Source organism: Littorina saxatilis, linkage group LG10 (genome assembly GCF_037325665.1).
Source record: "Littorina saxatilis isolate snail1 linkage group LG10, US_GU_Lsax_2.0, whole genome shotgun sequence".
NCBI lineage: Eukaryota > Metazoa > Mollusca > Gastropoda > Littorinimorpha > Littorinidae > Littorina > Littorina saxatilis.
In genome coordinates, this window is record NC_090254.1 from 41,574,791 (window position 1) to 41,594,790 (window position 20,000).

General features: G+C 41.2%; 1 protein-coding gene across 3 annotated transcripts in view; it reads right to left on the reverse strand.

Moving 5' to 3' along the window:
* The window catches only part of LOC138978854 (uncharacterized), a 42,394-nt gene that overhangs the window by 2,557 nt on the left and 19,837 nt on the right, over positions 1-20,000 (reverse strand). Inside the window, exons 4-12 of one of the 3 annotated variants that reach the window (XM_070351657.1) lie at positions 17,303-17,410; positions 13,876-14,081; positions 10,940-11,560; positions 10,172-10,383; positions 8,265-8,381; positions 5,296-5,415; positions 4,626-4,890; positions 2,667-2,777; positions 1-1,749 (exon numbers count right to left, since the gene is read on the reverse strand). The exon at positions 1-1,749 is cut by the window's left edge and continues 2,557 nt beyond it. In XM_070351657.1, coding sequence (XP_070207758.1) covers positions 1,513-1,749; positions 2,667-2,777; positions 4,626-4,890; positions 5,296-5,415; positions 8,265-8,381; positions 10,172-10,383; positions 10,940-11,560; positions 13,876-14,081; positions 17,303-17,410 — 1,997 coding nt within the window. In that variant the 3' untranslated portion in view covers positions 1-1,512. The remainder of the gene's footprint in view (positions 1,750-2,666; positions 2,778-4,625; positions 4,891-5,295; positions 5,416-8,264; positions 8,382-10,171; positions 10,384-10,939; positions 11,561-13,875; positions 14,082-17,302; positions 17,411-20,000) is intronic. The other 2 variants (XM_070351659.1, XM_070351658.1) reach the window with 2 other exon arrangements.

The following is a 20,000-nucleotide window of genomic DNA, read 5'->3' on the forward strand; positions in this document are numbered from 1 at the left end:
TGAGAAGTAGTATTGATTCTGGGGTACGTATGCACCCGTTTCGACATAAAGCACATGCTTCGACTGCGCATCCTCTGACCAGTCAATGCATTTTAACACTTTCTACCCCACCTATGTTGACCAAGTTTTTTTTAGCCGAGATCAGCTGTGCTGCAGCAGGTCACTCAGAATTGTAGTAACTGTGTAGTAACTGTGTATCAACACGCTGGACTGCAGGCGTTAGATGGACGTTACAGGAAGCGACTGAAGCTAACAGTCTGAGCGGAAATATCCGTACCTGGTCAGATAGAGCCATATGAGTGGGTACGGATACATCCGTACCTGGGAGACAATGAGTTAAGGTCATTATAAAAGTTCTCATCAGCTTCAAGGGTAATGCAGATTTTACAATAAAGCAAACATCAAATTACATGGCAATCAGTCTGTCACTGTTCCACAAACATCAAAATTGAGCCGTGTTCTCAAGTCTTGTTTTATAAAGTAGAAGTGCAGTCAAATTATAACCTATTCACGGCATTGTCAGGGCAATCTGTCGCTTGGACAAGAAACGATGCCCTTATCTGGATTTTCATGCGATCGTTATTTTAATGTTTGTACACAACAATCTGAAGTGGGAAACTTAAACCTAGGCGAAAACTATGCACATAAATTTCCGGAAGACTATCATTTGCATAGGTGAAATCGCACTTGAAAACGTTAAAAGTAATCTTGAGCACCATTTTGACGTCAAAGCCAATGTGACAGCAACCAACAATAACAATGAAACATTTATAACAACAATTAACACCAGGGGCGCTTATGGTCACTCTTATGGCAACTCAAGTGGTCACTCTTATGGCCACTCTAATGGTCAATCGTATGGTCACTCTTATGGTCAATCCTATGGTCACTCTGGTTTGCAAAACAGTTGACATAAAGCACCTCACAATCAACAACATCAACAAATCAAACAACACCAGACACACTCGACTGAGCTCATAAGTGTGTAGCACAGTTAAGTATAGAACAAATCAACGTCCAACGACTTCACACACACACACATTAAAAGACGCAAAACAAAACATATCAAATCAAAAATGATCCATCTCCAAGTACTCAACACACTAAATATCCGTTCTCATGCATACTATCTGTAGTGTTTTTAGAAAATGTTCAGTCACACACACACACACACACACACACACACACACACACACACACACACACACACACACACACACACACACACACACACACACACACACACACACCCCTTCCAGCCCCCAGCAGCGCAATGGTTGACGACGCAAGGTCCGATTTTAGTGTGACCACGGCCAGTCCATGAAACCGACTCCTGGACCGAGATGCACGAGAAGGTTACCAAACGGGTGGGAGCCAGCCGAGGTATTAGATTGGTTGAAATTAAGATGTGTTGTGATTTCAACCAATCAGGCCCCGCGGTTTGTTCCCACCCGTTTGGGTGGCGCCCACTTGCGCGTCGTGCACCTCAGCCCAGAACACTAGACCCACAACTCAGGCGAGGCTGTCGAGATCAATGCGAGCGGCGACGAGCACGTGCTTTGCGATGTCCACGATGGAGCCCGAGGTGAACTTGACCTGGTCAACGTCCAGCTCGGGGAAGCTGTCCACCCAGTGAACGGTTAGTGTCTCCGTCCTCCAGTCGAACTCCTGACCTGGACGGTTGACCCGGAACGGTGAGCGGTACCCGGGTTGCCACGTCGGGTGGCAGTTGTGGTTCAGGCACTTCACCTGTGTGACAAGAAGGATAGGGTAAACAAATGTTAAAATTTAAAAAAAAATTAAATTAGAAATAAAATTTAGGATAGGGTGACCCCCAAAACATGCAACCCTCAAAAATGCTAATTACTTCTGCATCTGTTGACCGAATCACGACACTGTATATTTGGGGAATATTAACTTCAACTTTGCACAAAAGTCAGACCATTTAATCTATAAAATTGCCACTTTGTGGAAGGGTCATGCATAGGCTGCAGCGTATGTCCACCAAATATACAGCGATTCGGTCAACAGATGTAGAAGTTTATTAGCATTTTTGAGGGTTGCATTTTTGGGGGGTCACCCTGTAGGTTACGTTTAAGGCACGTGCAAAATCCTTCCAGTGAAAACGATTCGGTTCGCCATTTCAGATCTGGCCGCTGATTTTTGGTATGTGACCAAGTGGAGGGACGGAGTTATCCCATGTAAAAGCCTTAGCAGATAGGAGACGGTGAGCAGACCTGTTTTCACGGGAAAGACAAGTAAGGAACATAACTTTTCATGATAATTCATGGTACAGGTAGACAATGAAGAGTTTAACCAGCAGGTACAAAAGCTCACAGATTAAGAGTAGGGGCGGGAATATCGTAGTCTTGCATTGGGATACAGGTAGGCATTGGGACTCGCTTTTACTTCTTAAATTATACGAGAAAACAGATAGAAAAATCGGAGGAGGATAACAGGCCGGAAAGGTGGTGGGAAATAAAGGGGGTACTGTAAAAAGGAATTGGTTGGACCAGGGGAGGACACCTTTCCAGTAAATGCTGATAGACGTACACATAACAAGAGGGATATCTTACCTGTAACCCATATTAAAGGGGATATCTTACCTGTAACCCATATTAAAGGGTATATCTTACCTGTAACACATAACAAAGGGTATACCTTACCTGTAAATGGGGGTACAGGTAGACCAGAGTGGGATCCAGCTCAATCAGGCGGTAAGACAGGTAGTGTTCAGCGAGCCACGGAGAATCGGAGTTGGCGTTGTCGTAAAACACCTGCGACAATTCAACATTTCGTCATCATGATGGTGATAACATCATTGCCAAACTTATACTATCATAGTAAGTCCTTTTTGCAGCAAAGTGTACATTCTATTTCCCTCAATCACTTCCATAACCCGTGAAATGGGGAGAGCAGAAGTCACATGAAAAAACCAACAGAATTCTTTTTAAGGCCCGGTCACACAGCCCAAAAGTCGCGTAAACGCATGAATCACGCACGAAATTCGATCCGTACGCGATACATGCGCGATTTGCGCATTTCATCAGTTTGTCTGACGTGGAACCTCCGTAGTTGTCCGCCGATGTTCGCCGGATCGGCGCTTTACGCGATTCCAGGTTTTGAGCAGCTCAAAACTCGGCTTCGCGTAAGAGTTTACGCAGTATTGCGCCGTTTTACGTAATTTCTGCGTAGTTTGCGTAGTTCTTACGCCAACAATGCGCGAAATATGCGTGGAATATCGGTGATCGTTCGTGACTGTTGAAACGGGAATGCCAAGGCGCCGCGGTTGCATCAGTTTATATATGCGCGGAACGGACGTGCGCGCTGCCGCGCATTCCTTGCGCAGTTCATGCGCTAATCATGCGCGATTCATACACAGTTCATTAGTGATAGTGCGCAGATTATACGTGGTTTTTCGTGGACCTTTGCGTGCCTATGCGCTGTAGTGCGTGGTTTGTTAGTGATTTTTGAGTGATCTTTCCGTAGTTCTTGCGCAATTCATCGGTGATTTTCATCGCGTAAATCAGTGAAAATGGTCAAATTCTCGACCGACAAGCACGCACAACCAAATTGTATGCGTGATTCATGCGTTTATGCGACTTTTGGGCTGTGTGACCGGGCCTTTAGAGCTCGAGTTAAGTTGTCCTACTGAAAAGGTGAGATTTTCATTTTTCTTGCAAATCTCAGCCCAAGCGGAATTTAGTCACAGTTCCAACTACGAGTTGCTCTATCTGAAGGCGTGTTTATGTTTCTGTAGATATCACTCGGTAGTTGAGTGTTTAGTTTACAGTGTGTTAATGTTATTTTATTACAAGCCTCAAAATGCTTTTATTTGAATATTGAAATCCTCACTTTCTTACAAAATTAATGTCAAAATGACATCAAGTGTTTCATTCGACTTGTGCCTTTTCCACATTCTTCTTTTTCTCAAAACTTTAAAATTCGAGACATGCGATTTTCTTGTGATTGTGACGAGTTGAAGAAGAAGAAAATCGAAATTAGACGCCGCATTTCTCCTGCTGTGAGAGTACTGCCATATGATCTATTCAGTGCAATGACATGATGTCACGAGTGAATAATGTAGATAAATAACGTAAAGATAATGTGTTTGCTTCTTTGCCTTCGACTAAAAACTGCATTCGGAAGTAAAATGTTCTAGCCCAAAAGACCTGGTCAATATTTCAGCGACATGCCATTTTCGATAAGGGAGGGGAAGTAATCGGTGTACTACCGTAATTGTGTTGGCTCGCAGACAGGACTAGTTGCGTCCCTTCTATGAGAAATCCATGGGGTTTTTTGTGCAGTTCGTATTCCCCTTAAGCTTGACCACTTCCAGTCCAAAAGCAGTAACACTGACACACGTCTCTCTCTCTCTCTCTCTCTCTCTCTCTCTCTCTCTCTCTCTCTCTCTCTCTCTCTCTCTCTCTCTGTTTGTATTTCATTTTTACTGTGTGTGTGTGTGTGTGTGTGTGTGTGTGTGTGTGTGTGTGTGTGTGTGTGTGTGTGTGTGTGTGTGTGTGTGTGTGTGTGTTCGTCCCAGTGACAGATTGTAAGAAAAGGCCCAGCCTTAATCTTCATCCTTGTAAACTAAAGTTCAGTTCAGTTCTGTTCACATCACTCACCTTTAACAATTTTTGCAAATACTTTGCCCCAGCACGGGCAATCAGCAGGGCGTGGTTGACAGACTCGGGCCAGTTGCCATGGGCATGCCAGTCAGGGGAGGCAACCACGTCATATTCCAACAACTGATCCGGAAGCGGCTGCGTCCAAATCACGTGACTGTCGTGATAAACACCCCCAAAATGCAGTAGTATTTCCGTGCGCATGATGTAACGCCGCATTTCATTGGTCATTTGAAGATTTGGATCGTTGTTGAAGGAAAACTCTCTGGGGACCACACAAAAAAACACCAGATGAATAGGAACGCATTTCTTGGAATGTGTTTGCTGTCTTACTCTACTTTCAACAGATCTATTCATTGTACGTTAGTCCATTTCTCATATCTAAACAAATATTTCTTATTGTGCCAGAAAGAGAGACGGACAATCAGGCAGACAGACAGACAGTCTCGAGCCTACCTGTGTAGGTAGTTAACATTTTGGTTCTTTTTGCACCAGAAAGAGAGATGGACAGACAGACAGACATTGAGACAGACAGACAGACAGACAGACAGACAGACTGGAGCCTACCTATATAGGTAGTAGACAGCTCTGCATTCTGATTCTCTCTGCGCCAGAAAGAGAGACGGACACACGCACAGACAGACAGACAGACAGACAGACTGGAGCCTACCTATGTAGGTAGTAAACAGCGCTGGATTGTGGTTCTTTCTGCAGCCTGTCCCACCAGACACCAGAGGGCGGTTTGGGTCCGTGAATCAGCACGCGTTGCATCCCGCCCACATGCAGGGCGCTGTGGAGTGAACAGAATAGTTTCAAGATTTTCTTTATAACAGAATTAAAAGCAAAGTGTGGCTTTATTAAAGAGTTCAAAATAAAGATTTTCTACATGAAAAGATTTAAAGTAAATATTTTGTTCATTAAACATTAAAGGTCCTTGTCTACATTTTTATACATAAATAGACATTTGACCATTAAAATGCTGAGTCTATTCCCTACAAATATAAAAAAAAATACACCCCCCTTCGATCAAGAAGGACGACCCAAGGGTATCCGTTTGAAAATTCATTGTAGTATTCCAGCATAGTAGGATATCCTTATTTGGGAAATGCCGAGGGCAAAACTCCTCTCGAATACCGTACATTTCGTTCGTTTAAAAAACATCGTGGACAGCGCTCCAATATCCAGTGTCAAACTGTTGCTGTGACTGTGTAAGCGTGACTGTCAGCATAGTGACATGAATTTGATTGGTCGATATTTTTTAGGCAAAGCACATGTTCTCAGCAAACAGAAAACAAAATATTGGAAGTGTCAGAGACACTACCCAAAAATAAAAATAAAAATTTTTACATTATATGTTTTTTTCTATAATTTTTTTCTCTATGGTTCTTTCATCATCTGATTTAACTTTTTATCAAAATCTAACCATAAGATTATTGAAAAAAAGCAAAAATGTAGACGACCACCTTTAAACATACAGATTTTTCGAATGAAAGGGTTAAGAGAACAATTTTTTATTTCAATAAAAGAATGATTAGTAAAAATCATCTAAATAAAAATATTAAAAGGATAGACTTTTTCTAATGAACAATCTAAAAGACAGATTTTCTTCATGACAGAATTTTAAGGTAACCATGTTCTCCATAACTGAATGAAAAGTAATTTGTCCTACACAACACACTTGAGTTCGAGTTCGGGTAGATACGGGTATACATAGTATTCCTTCTTGTACAAAACTTCAAAATCAGCACCAAAGCTGAACAGTACCAGTGCTCCACTGTGATTTTGAATGTCTTCACATACTCAACGTCTCGCAACTTCTAGCAGACAAAATCGGTTGAAATCGGCCATGTGAACAGCATTTTACAGTGGAAGCTCCCTTTTCAGAACACCCAAATACACACACACACACACACACACACACTCACAAACACACACACAAACACACACACCAGTCATGACCTTGCATTCTCCAAAAATGACAGATCGGCCATTTCTCTCTCCTACACACACACACACACACACACACACACACACACACACACACACACACACACACACACACACACACGATTCAAGAAACCACTCTTAACACCTACTCTTTTTACATTTAGTCAAGTTTTGACTAAATGTTTTAACATAGAGGGGGAATCGAGACGAGGGTCGTGGTGTATGTGTGTGTGTGTGTCTGTCTGTCTGTCTGTCTGTCTGTGCGTGTGTGTGTGTAGAGCGATTCAGACTAAACTACTGGACCGATCTTTATGAAATTTGACACGAAAGTTCCTGGGAATGATATCCGCGGACGATTTTTTTTCCTTTTTTCGATAAATACCTTTGATGACGTCATATCCGGCTTTTTGTAAAAGTTGAGGCGGCACTGTCACACCCTCATTTTTCAATCAAATTAATTAAAATTTTGGCAAAGCAATCTTCGACAAAGGCCGGGATTTGGTATTGCATTTCAGCTTGGTGGCTTAAAAACTAATGAGTGAGTTTGGTCATTAAAAATCGGAAACTTGTAATTAAAATTATTTTTTTATTAAACGATCCAAAAACAATTTCATCTTATTCTTCGTCATTTTCTGATTCCAAAAACATATAAATATGTTATATTTGGATTAAAAACAAGCTCTGAAAATTAAAAATATAAAAATTATGATCAAAATTAAATTTCCGAAATCGTTTTAAAAACAATTTCGTCTTATTCCTTGTCAGTTCCTGATTCCAAAAACATATAGATATGATATGTTTGGATTAAAACCACGCTCAGAAAGTTAAAACGAAGAGAGGTACAGAAAAGCGTGCTATGAAGCACAGCGCAACCGCTACCGCGCCAAACAGGCTCGTCACTTTCACTGCCTTTTGCACTAGCGGCGGACTACGTTCAGTTTCATTCTGTGAGTTCCACAGCTTGACTAAATGTAGTAATTTCGCCTTACGCGACTTGTTAAATATTCTCTTCGTAGCCTCTGTAAATTCACCCCCATTTAATGACACTCTCTTTTTTAAGACCCTATTTTCTCAGATTTGTTGAGGTCTTGAAACAGGTGTTCCACGGTACACCTCCGGGACAACCTGTGTCTGGCCTGTCTGAAAACACCTCCAGGACAACCTGTGTCTGGCCTGTCTGAAAACACCTCCGGGACAACCTGTGTCTGGCCTGTCTGAAAACACCTCCGGCACAACCTGTGTCTGGCCTGTCTGAAAACACCTCCGGGACAACCTGTGTCTGGCCTGTCTGAAAACACCTCCGGGACAACCTGTGTCTGGCCTGTCTGAAAACACCTCCGGGACAACCTGTGTCTGGCCTGTCTGAAAACACCTCCGGGACAACCTGTGTCTGGCCTGTCTGAAAACACCTCCGGCACAACCTGTGTCTGGCCTGTCTGAAAACACCTCCGGCACAACCTGTGTCTGGCCTGTCTGAAAACACCTCCGGGACAACCTGTGTCTGGCCTGTCTGAAAACACCTCCGGGACAACCTGTGTCTGGCCTGTCTGAAAACACCTCCGGGACAACCTGTGTCTGGCCTGTCTGAAAACACCTCCGCGTGAGGGGTTTTGCTTGCCAGCGCGGTGAAGATAAAGAGGGAACATTTTCTCTGCCCGCGCGGCAGCAAGCAGGATGAACTGTATACTGTACCTGAGAATGCTGATGAAGACGCTGAAGGAGAGAGAGCAGTCATCCGTACACAGGTAGTGAGCGATGCGTGGCGTCTTCTCACTCGCAGACGGGTTCCGCCGAGGCTGAAGATCCGTTCTGGGCAGAAAACAGTAATGGTTTACAATCTATGTCAAGAGAGGCTATTGTGGCTGGAATGGATGATACTGATGTAAATGCTTTGTTTCAAATGTTTTTATTACTGTATGCGGATGATACTGTGATCTGCTCAGAGTCTGAAAAAAACCTGCAAGAATGTTTAAACAAAATGCACGAATACTGTTTAAAATGGCGTCTAAATATTAATGTAAACAAAACGAAAGTTATAGTTTTTTCCAGAGGTAAAATTAGAAATAAACCACTGTTTACGTATAATGGCAATTTAATCGAAGTAGTGTTTGATGTAATGTACTTGGGCCTTAAGATTAATTATAATAATACATTTTCAGTCGCACAGAAGAATCTATATGATCGTGCCTCAAGGGCAATGTTTGTTCTTTTGCGCACTTGTAGACAATTGTCACTGCCTGTGGACATACAAGTTGACCTGTTCGATAAAATGATTGCTCCAATTTTATTGTATGGATGTGAAGTATGGGGTTTTGGTTCCTGTGAACTTGCTACTAAACTTCAATTGCGTTTTTATAAAATTGTTTTCAAACTAAAAAAATCAACTCCAAATGCTATGATATTTGGTGAACTTGGAAGATATCCACTAGATGTTAATATGAAATGTAGAATGCTTTGCTATTGGTATAAACTGATTAGTCCTATTCATAAAAATAAATGTTCAAGCATTGTGTATTGCTTTACTTATAAATTGTATATCAACAAGATGATTGAATCCAAGTACTTATGTTTCATTGAAAAAACCTTAAATGAAATTGGTCTCTCTGGCCTTTGGACTTCTCAAGAAAATATTCAATACTCAAGCACATGGTTTAAAAAGAAAGTAAAAAGAAGCTTGTATGACCAGTATATCCATAAATGGTTTACAGAAATTGGAACAAAAAATATGTTTTGGAATTATCGAATGTTCAAAGATATTTTTGCATGTGAAGACTACGTCACACACCTGCCATATCAGCAATGTGTTTCAATGATGAAGTTTAGAACATTAAACAACAATTTGCCTGTACAGAAAGAACGTTATCTTAACATCCCGAGGTCAGAAAGAACTTGCACCAAATGTGTATCGCATGACATAGGTGATGAATTCCATTATTTATTTGTCTGTGATTTTTTCAAAGAAGAAAGAGCTGAGTTGTTACCACCTTACTATTGGAAAAAACCTAATGCACTTAAATTTAAAAAGTTGTTTGCTACTAAGAAAAAGAAATTGCTAAAGAATATTTTGGACTTTATTAATAGAATTTGTAACAGTTTTTCATTATTTTTTTTTATTTTTTTATTTATTTATTATATTAGCATATATCATGATTGTATTGATTGTATTTATTGTTCAAAATGCCCCCATGGGTTATGGACTAATAAACTTGAACTTGAACTTGAACTTGGTACCCGGCGAAGCGGGTAATCATCTAGTATGTTATACTCGTCCTAATTGTAGGTATGTCATATCCAAAGGAACACCACAACAAATGTATAGCTAACTGTTGGTTCTCAATATGCCTAGTATGTATTGTACGCATCAAATGTTCATTAAAACACTGTTTAGACCAATATTCAAAGCTTCAATGAACACCGGTTTGTAACAAACTAAATCTAATATTTAATCATAATGAACAGTCAGATGAAGACATTTCTATCGGTGTAATAACAAGACATTAGTTTAAATGGGAGAAAAAATATCATAGCCGTAGTTTGCAACTACATGTCAAATTTAAAGAAAGAAATAATAAATTTAAACAAAATCGGCGAGCACTCACTTTCCATACATGACGAGTTTCGCTAGAGTGGACACTTTGTCGTCTTCGTTCCACACATCTTTAGGAAACATGGCTGACGTCAGACGCACGCACGTGGGCACGTGACCGGGTGGAGCCTCGATGTAGCGTTCATCCGGGGTACATGGGTGCAGCGAATCGGGGTCTCGGCACACACTCAACTTCCTGACCTGCAGCCTCTCTGTGGCGGGGATCTGATTGGTTGAAAACAGAGGGGAAGTCAAACGAGCTGTGTCATTTTCTTCTGGTATTTTGGCTGAGGAAGATGAGATGCTTTCGTACAGCTTCAGAAGAAGGCCCGAACTCTTTTCTCAAAATTGTTTCTGATGTTTACCGATGATCGATGGTACTTGTATTCCGAGGCAAAAGTCTCTGGATTTGATTTTAACCCCAACTATTCAGCTTTTTTGTTATTTAGATAGCCTTGTTGTCGATTTAAATCACTGGGCACTTGTTTTTGACTGATTTGTTTTACTGTTTGTTTGTTTGTTTGTTTGTTTGTTGCTGTTGTTGTTGTTGTTGTTGTTGTTGTTGTTGTTGTTGTTGTTTTTGTTGTTGTTTTTTTGGTTTTTTAATGTTTTGTCTTCTGTTGTGTGTTTTTTATTGTATCCCTTGCATGTCATTATTCTGGAATATGTTTACAACACGACAGCATAGCATAAAAATTCCACGATAAAACATAAAATGATATTCAGAAAGAGTGAGACCGACAGACAACCGTGGAGTACAAAAGACACGAAGCACACTGACCTCGAACTTTCCAAACCGGGACATCACCACGCCCTCAAAGAAATACCTCAGGTTGCAGGAAGAGATGCCGCTCACGAAACCCAACGACCGAAAGCGGTCCATAATCCTGACAAAGATGGCGTCCTCGGGAACATAAATCCCACCAGATTTGGCCAGAATGCCAAACAGCAAGGCGTAACGCTTGTACCCGCTGCTGTAACACGTGTCTGAAGCGTTCACTTTCACCGGTACAAAGTTGGGATAGGCTTCCTTCAGCATGTCGAACCACGTGAAGTAGCCGTCAGGGTCTGTCATGGGGAGCTGTGTGTAGTGGAACAACACCTTCTTGGGCCGGATGGCGTCGATGGCGCTCTTCATCGACAAGTAGTTCCGGAAGTCCAGGAACCGGTTCCCGCACCACAGGAAGTGGAGCAGCATTTCCGGCAAGGGACGGAACTCTGTCATGATCTCCCAGACGTCCTTCTCCTCGCTGACGAAGGTGTCGTCATCCTCAGGGAAGGTTTCGCTGGGGTCCGTGTCGATCTCCTCGTCGTCCACGTCGTCCTGGTCTTCCTGTGAGCTCAGGCGGAGCTCCTCCAGCTCCTTCTCGATGCTGGGCGAGAGGGTGACCTTCGACTGGGCCTGTTAAAGAATTGATAACAATTAATAACAATCCTTTACGCATTCTGCTGGTTAGATGTGTTTGTGTGTTTACTTCTTTTTTTTTCACCTTCTTTTTCGTTTTTTCTTTTCTCTTCTAAATTTGGATAATATTTTGTGTAAAATGTAGGGATTGTTTGTGCTTACTGTGTAAGGGCTTGACTGTCTGCCATGTTCTTCTTGTCAATGTGTTTGAAGACACCACCATAAGCCGTAGGCTTGTTGTTGTCTTCACCTTATGTCCATGTACATTTCCTGAACATGTAAAATATGAATAAACATTGTTTAAACCAATAAAAACCCTTTCACGAGGCTTTGGAAGAGATCGTTCAGCGGACTGTGGACTTCGCCCTACAGACCAGATTAAAGTTTTATCATGGCTGGGAACGCAGAAGAAGAAGAAGAAGAAAAAGAAGAAGAAGAAGAAGAGGAAAAGATCGAGGCTTAAAAAGACGCGTTCTCAATTTGTGCGCCTGGACTGCAGACGCACTTTTCCAGTATGTAGGATAAAGAGAATACTACATGGCTTGCTGTTTCGTACCAGATTTACACTCGTTGCTTTTTCGAATATTTCGCTCGCAGTTCATTTTTTTTAAAAAGCCACTTGTGTAAATCTGGTACGACACAGCAAGCCATGCAGTATTCTCTATTATCAACATTCCATGAGACTGTTACACGACACTTGAGATTGCCACAAGTTCTCAAATGCCGTATAGTTGTGTTCTTTTATTCTACGTCGCCCGTCTTCGCAGCAACAGAAAACAACTCGTCAAATTGAGTTCGAGGATTTATTCAGCATTCAATACATACAACTGCACAACTAGCAGAACTCAAATAGAAGCTTTTTAACATTCAAATCGCGCTGGCATATATAGTAAATACTCAATCTCGAGAATATTCCAGACCGAACATGATACAACTACATTATATGCGAACCGCCCATGGACTAGAATGGTGACGTTCTCTGTGACGTACATCAAAAGGTGCCGACGCCCTTAATCCGATCGAACGCCACGAACTCACACTAAAACAGCATGGTAAACAACTTGTTTTGACAGGACTAGAAAGTTCACCTGCATTCTCGTCCAAGCATAAATATTGTGTTTACAAAATATAATATCGGTACCTTCCCACAAAGTACAAATAAGTCAACTACATGCAACACACAAAACTGAACCAAAGCTCAGCAACGGTAGCGTTTCCTAACAGAGACAATAATACATTAAAGGTGAACATTCGCCTAACAGGCTTGAGGTTTGCTGGTCGATGTGAATGCGTGATATATTGTGTAAAAAAAATTCCATCTCACACGGCATAAAGCGCTTTGAACTTCGGATAAGGCGCTATATAAATAAAGAGAATAATAAAAAAAAAATAATAATAATAAACACATAGGTTACCTTGCAATTGGTTATTCAAGTGCCGTAGACTATACTAGTTGACGCCAATGTCTATTTTACTCGTGTTGGCTGTTGTTGTTTTTCACGTGCAAGTTATTCAGAGAGAGCAACGATTTTCTAAGAACAGGAGGTGGTCGATATTAAGTTCCAGTCTATATCAGGAACCCTTCCCTAGTTTGTGTCCAATCATGAGAATTTTTGGTATGGCTCTTGAAAAATGATGTCCCTTGCTTTAAAATATTCCTGTACTTTTTATTGTGTCTGCCAAAGAAAAATGGATTGTACGGCGTACTTGGACATCAACAAGCAGTCGAATACTTGTCTTGAATTGTCTACCTCATGAATCTTTTTCCATTTCAGGGAAAGTTTGGTCTCATTGTTTGGCTTTTTAAAAATGCATGTTCCTCGCTTTAGAATATTCTTGTTTTTCTCTGTGGTTTTATTTTTATTAAGGCCAAGCGGTGTTTAATTACACGTTTACTTTCCTGGTCCTTCTTTTCCTTTTCGAGTGATTGAATTTTTCACGTTGCTAAGGTCAGATAAGTTTATAAAATCTCAGAGACCCAAAACAAAAACAAAACAAATCAGACCGATCGAGCAGTACCACATATTTAAAACTGTCTGTATGCTTGGGCTGTAAACAAATCTATTATATGTATATCTGCCGGGGTGGTATTAGAGCCCTCCAAAAAAATCTTTATGGGCTCACATATGCTGGACTCCCCCGATGCCTGAATGGCGGGGTAAAAACGGTCATACACGTAAAAATCCACTCGTGCTAAGAACATGAGTGAACGTGGGAGTCTAAGCCCATGAACGAAGAAGAAGAAGACATATGCTGGACTTCTGTAACTAAATTTGCTCCCTCTTCTCTTTAGATTCATCAAAAGAACGTACCTGCCAATTCCATGACGATTTGCCTGCTTGTGACATCACTGTGACGGGGCCGTGACCGAATGCTTGCGTCATAATGGTTTCCACGCGTTGTCTGGCGTACAGGACCATCACCATGGAAACGACGGTGATGACAAGAAGCACTGTCAAGCCTTTATAGCCTGTGTAGCCTCGACATGAACACAGCCGCCGAGGTCGGATGGGTGGCGCTAGTGTGTTAAAAGGTCTGGTTATTTTATGAGCACAATTATATTTCATGTTACAGACACAGGGATATAGGGATATACATTTGCGCAGGCACGCGCGAGAACGCACCCACGCAAGCACACGCAAGAGGGCACACAAATACACACACGAACGTACGCACACACGCACGCACGCACGCACGCACACACACACAAACACACACGCACGCACGCGCACACACACACACACGCACGCACACACGGACACACACGCACACACACACGGACACACACGCACGCACACACACACACACACACACACACACACACACACACACATACTCACACACTACGTATGTTCATTCAAAAATTTCCTGAAGGTACCGACAGTCGGTTATTCAATTTCTAAAACATAAAAATAGAAAAACAATCAGAGTACTAGTTTACAACAAACAAGTCGCGTTAGGCGAAAATACAATATTTAGTCAAGTAGCTGTCGAACTCACAGAATGAAACTGAACGCAATGCCATTTTTCAGCAAGACCGTATACTCGTAGCATCGTCAGTCCACCGCTCATGGCAAAGGCAGTGAAATTGACAAGAAGAGCGGGGTAGTAGTTGCGCTAAGAAGGATAGCAATCTTTTCTGTACCTCTCTTTGTTTTAACTTTCTGAGCGTGTTTTTAATCCAAACATATCATATATATATGTTTTTGGAATCAGGAACCGACAAGGAATAAGATGAAAGTGTTTTTAAATTGATTTCGACAATTTAATTTTGATAATAATTTTTATATATTTAATTTTCAGAGCTTGTTTTTAATCCGAATATAACATATTTATATGTTTGTGGAATCAGCAAATGATGGAGAATAAGATAAACGTAAATTTGGATCGTTTTATAAATTTTTATTTTTTTTTACAATTTTCAGATTTTTAATGACCAAAGTCATTAATTAATTTTTAAGCCACCAAGCTGAAATGCAATACCGAAGTCCGGGCTTCGTCGAAGATTACTTGACCAAAATTTCAACCAATTTGGTTGAAAAATGAGGGCGTGACAGTGCCGCCTCAACTTTCACGAAAAGCCGGATATGACGTCATCAAAGACATTTATCAAACAAGAAGAGCAAACGCTCGATCGAGTCACTTTCGCAGTTCTGAATATTATATGAGGCATCAGATGGACAGGAAGAAATTGCTATTCACAACACAATGAGTCACGTTCACATAAAATTTGAGCCCGGTCACTTTTATAGTTTCCGAGAAAAGCCCAACGTTAAGTTGTGTGTTGCCGAACAGAAAAGGCTAGTTATCTCCCTTGTTTTTCTGATAACGTTCGTAAAAGGCTACAGATGTAAATACTTTGATGTAAAGAATAATCCTACAAAGTTTCAATCACATCCGATGAACTTTGTCAAAGATATAAAATGTCTAATTTTTCCTTTGACGCTGACCTGTGACCTTGAAAAAGGTCAAAGGTCAACGAAACCATCGTTAAAGTGTAGAGGTCATTGGAGGTCACGACTAAACAAAATATGAGCCCGATCGCTTTGATAGTTTCCGAGAAAAGTCCAACGTTAAGGTGGTGTCTACGGACGGCCGGCCGGACGGCCGGCCGGCCGGACGGCCGGCCGGACAGACTAACACTGACCGATTACATAGAGTCACTTTTTCTCAAGTGACTCAAAAAATGAAAAAAACGTTCGGGGATTTCATACCCAGGAACTCTCATGTCAAATTTCATAAAGATCGGTCCAGTAGTTTAGTCTGAATCGCTCTACACACACACACACACACACACACACACACACACACACACACACAGACACACGCACATACACCACGACCCTCGTTTTGATTCCCCCTCGATGTTAAAATATTTAGTCAAAACTTGACTAAATATAAAAACGTAGGGAGTATTTGTAAATGGGAAAAATCAGCTTTGTCCAATTTCTAACATGGACTTTCTATATTTAGTCAAGTTTTGACTAAATATTTTAACATCGAGGGGGAATCGAAACGATGGTCGTGGTGTATACATGTGCGTGTGTGTGTGTGTGTGTGTGTGTGTGTCTGTGTGTGTGTGTGTGTGTGTAGAGCGATTCAGACTAAACTACTGGACCGATCTTTATGAAATTTGACATGAGAGTTCCTGGGTATGAAATCCCCGAACGTTTTTTTCATTTTTTTGATAAATGTCTTTGATGACGTCATATCCGGCTTTTCGTGAAAGTTGAGGCGGCACTGTCACGCCCTCATTTTTCAACCAAATTGGTTGAAATTTTGGTCAAGTAATCTTCGACGAAGCCCGGACTTCGGTATTGAAATTAATTAATGACTTTGGTCATTAAAAATCTGAAAATTGTAAAAAAAAATAAAAATTTATAAAACGATCCCAATTTACGTTTATCTTATTCTCCATCATTTGCTGATTCCAAAAACATATAAATATGTTATATTCGGATTAAAAACAAGCTCTGAAAATTAAATATATAAAAATTGTTATCAAAATTAAATTGTCCAAATCAATTTAAAAACACTTTCATCTTATTCCTTGTCGGTTCCTGATTCCAAAAACATATAGATATGATATGTTTGGATTAAAAACACGCTCAGAAAGTTAAAACAAAGAGAGGTACAGAAAAGCTTGCTATCCTTCTTAGCGCAACTACTACCCCGCTCTTCTTGTCAATTTCACTGCCTTTGCCATGAGCGGTGGACTGACGATGCTACGAGTATACGGTCTTGCTGAAAAATGGCATTACGTTCAGTTTCATTCTGTGAGTTCGACAGCTACTTGACTAAATATTGTATTTTCGCCTTACGCGACTTGTTTTTGAGATCAGATAACTATGAAATCGTTCAAACGATATCCAACTATGAAATCGTTAAAACGAGATCAACAAAAATATGGGGAGGAGAAGTATTACAGAAAAAAAGCAACACTGTCCATTTTCTAACACCGAAAATGAAAAATATATATATCATAGCTGCAAAAACATCTTATAGCTGTAAAAACAGAGACGACTTACTACACGAAGAAAAGAATCGTCTTCTACAGAAGCTATTAACAGAGTTTACTACTTGTCTAACGTGAAAACATTAAAAGGCGATATAAAAAAAAAAGGTGGGGAGTAGTATGAGTTCAGAAAAAAAGCAGCTTTGTCCATTTTCTTACATTTATTTTCAATATCATATCCCTGAAAAGATTAAAACGAAATAAAAACAGGATTGACTACTTACTACACGCTATGACCCGTCTTCTACACTGGTTGGTGAAGCGTGCTAGAGGCTTCATGGCCCACTGGTCAACCGTCCGTAGCCACCGCGTCATGCTACAGTGAACACACCCTTCAACATCCACACCATCGACCTCGTTGGGATAAAACGACAATCCTTCTGGCTGCACTTACTCGGCTCAGTTCCACGCACCGATCCAGGTTTTTCGTTGCCGTTTTAACACGTGATGATAAGGTGTGTGGCCTTCACGTTCCAATAGACAGAAATACAGATCGTTCTCTTGTTTGGCCTTTTACAGATGGTCAAACGATGGATTTCGTAAAATAAAATAAAAATGAATTTCTGCACATATTTTTGGACGTCTGAGGATGCACAAATATCTGACTTTTAACTCTGCGCTGCAGACTTTAAAATCTCACTAATGTGATTTCTCGATGTAAAAAAGATAATCCGGCGTGTTTATTACGGTCTTTATATAATCTGTGAGGTAGTCATCAGACTGACAAAAATTCAACCTTATTTCTTGGGACTAATGTCAAAGAATAAGTCTGAGTTTGTGTGGGGTTTTTCCAAAGATTTCCTTGCCACGTGCGGGACACACGACAAGTGAATCTAAAAAAGCGACCTAAAGTCAGTATTTTGTTATGCCAATCCTGGAATTTTGAATATTTGAAAACGCGTCAGTGGTATCCATTTTCTAAAGACTCGAAAAAACCTGAACCGGCTTCCTGAGCCGAGTCAGCTGAGCCAGAAGGATAATACCTTTAACAGGACTATCTAAAGGTACAGTCCTTCTCTTGTAACTCATCACGACAGCTACCCAAGATCTTCCCACGGCCAAGATGCACGAAGCGAAACTAGGTACCACCCAATCGGTCTGATTGGTTCAAATCACAACAAATCTCTATTTCAACCTGTCCGACCCCGCGGCTGCGTACCACCCATTTTGGTGACACCCAGTTTCTCTTCTTGCACCCCAGCCCAGCATCTTTCCACTTGAACATATACACAAAATCAACGTCCATGCTACATTTTGTGCAGAGTTGGACATGTGTTGAATTAATTGCGAAACGGACACCCATGTCAACATGTCAAACTAATTCACACACCAAAAAAAGTCCCGCACTGCACAGAAAAGTGGAAGGGTGCTCTTTCCAAACGTAAAAGTACATACAGATCTGTGGTGGTTTATGTGATCGTCATACTGGAAGAAAAATATCTTTAACGTGCGACACACACAGTTCCTCAAAGCTCTCAGTGCCTACTGCTGCGCTAGTGCAAACAGGGTTTGTTCTTCTTAACTCGGATTGTTTTCATCACACCAGGGCTGAGATGGACCAAGCGAAACTTTGTCATCCAATTGGGTGGAAATCACAACAAACCTCAATGTCAACCCGTACGACCCCGCGGCTGCGTACCATCCATTTGGGTGACACCCCGATGAAGTGACCAACCGGGTGTGAGCCAGCCGCGAAGTCGGATTGGTTGAAATTGAGGTTTGTTTGTTGTTTCAATCAATCCGACCTCGCGGCTTACTCCAAACCGGTTGGTAACTTAAATGTATTGTGTACATCAATGCTAGTGTTGTTATTTACCAAAACACGTGTGAAGTTTAACTGCATAGTTTTGTTGTGCATTACGTTCGCAGGTGCGCATTAGAATTTTGCTAAATGTGATTTTGTCATTTCCAAAGTGTGTGTCTGCTGTCTAGGCAATTTGCTGCACAAAATAGTTCTGCCGGGTAAAAACAATAAGGAGGTTTTCAGCACGTACAACATTCTATGTACTGTCAAGGAACTGAGAGCTTTTTGAAGATGTGTGCGCGGCACGTGTGCGCACACGTGCAAGGGAAACTTTACAATAATCGGTCCCGATGAAATACAACAAATAACTAACAAACAAGCAAACAACGCACACAAACGAACACAAACAGGTAAGTATAAAATTGGAAATATACAAATTGACGTTTACGAGCTCTGCACAAAAACATTTTTAGAAGAGCTTAGTAAACCTGCAGAAGCAATCTCTGAGTGAACAAGTTCTCTCTCTCTCTCTCTCTCTCTCTCTCTCTCTCTCTCTCTCTCTCTCTCTCTCTCTCTCTCTCTCTCTCTCTCTCTCTCTCTCTCCCCCTCCCTCTCTCCCTCCCTCTCTCTGTCCCTCCCTCCCCCCTCTCTCTTATTTTGAGTCGATCCCCGAATTTGGAAAAAATGTTTGTGTTACACGACACTTGAGATTGCCACAAGTTCTCAAACGTCGTATAGTTGTGTTCTTTTATTCTACGTCGCCCGTCTTCGCAGCAGCAGAAAACAACTCGTCAAATTGAGTTCGAGGATTTATTTAGCATTCCATACATACAACTGCACATCGTAGCAGAACTCAAGGTAGAAGCTTTTTTCCATACCAATCGCGCTGGCCTATATAGCAAATACTCAATCTCGAGAATATTCCAGACCGAACATGATACAACTAAAATTAGATGAACTGCCCATGGACTAGAATAGTGACGTTCTCTGTGACGTACATCAAAAGCGCCGACGCACTTAATCCGAGCGAACGCCACGAACCCACGACTCAAAACAACGTGGTAAACAACTTGTTTTGACAGGACTAGAAAGTTCACCTGCATTTTCGTTCAAACATAAATATTGTGTTTACAAAATATAATATCGGTACTAAGTTTCCCACAAAGTACAAATAAGTC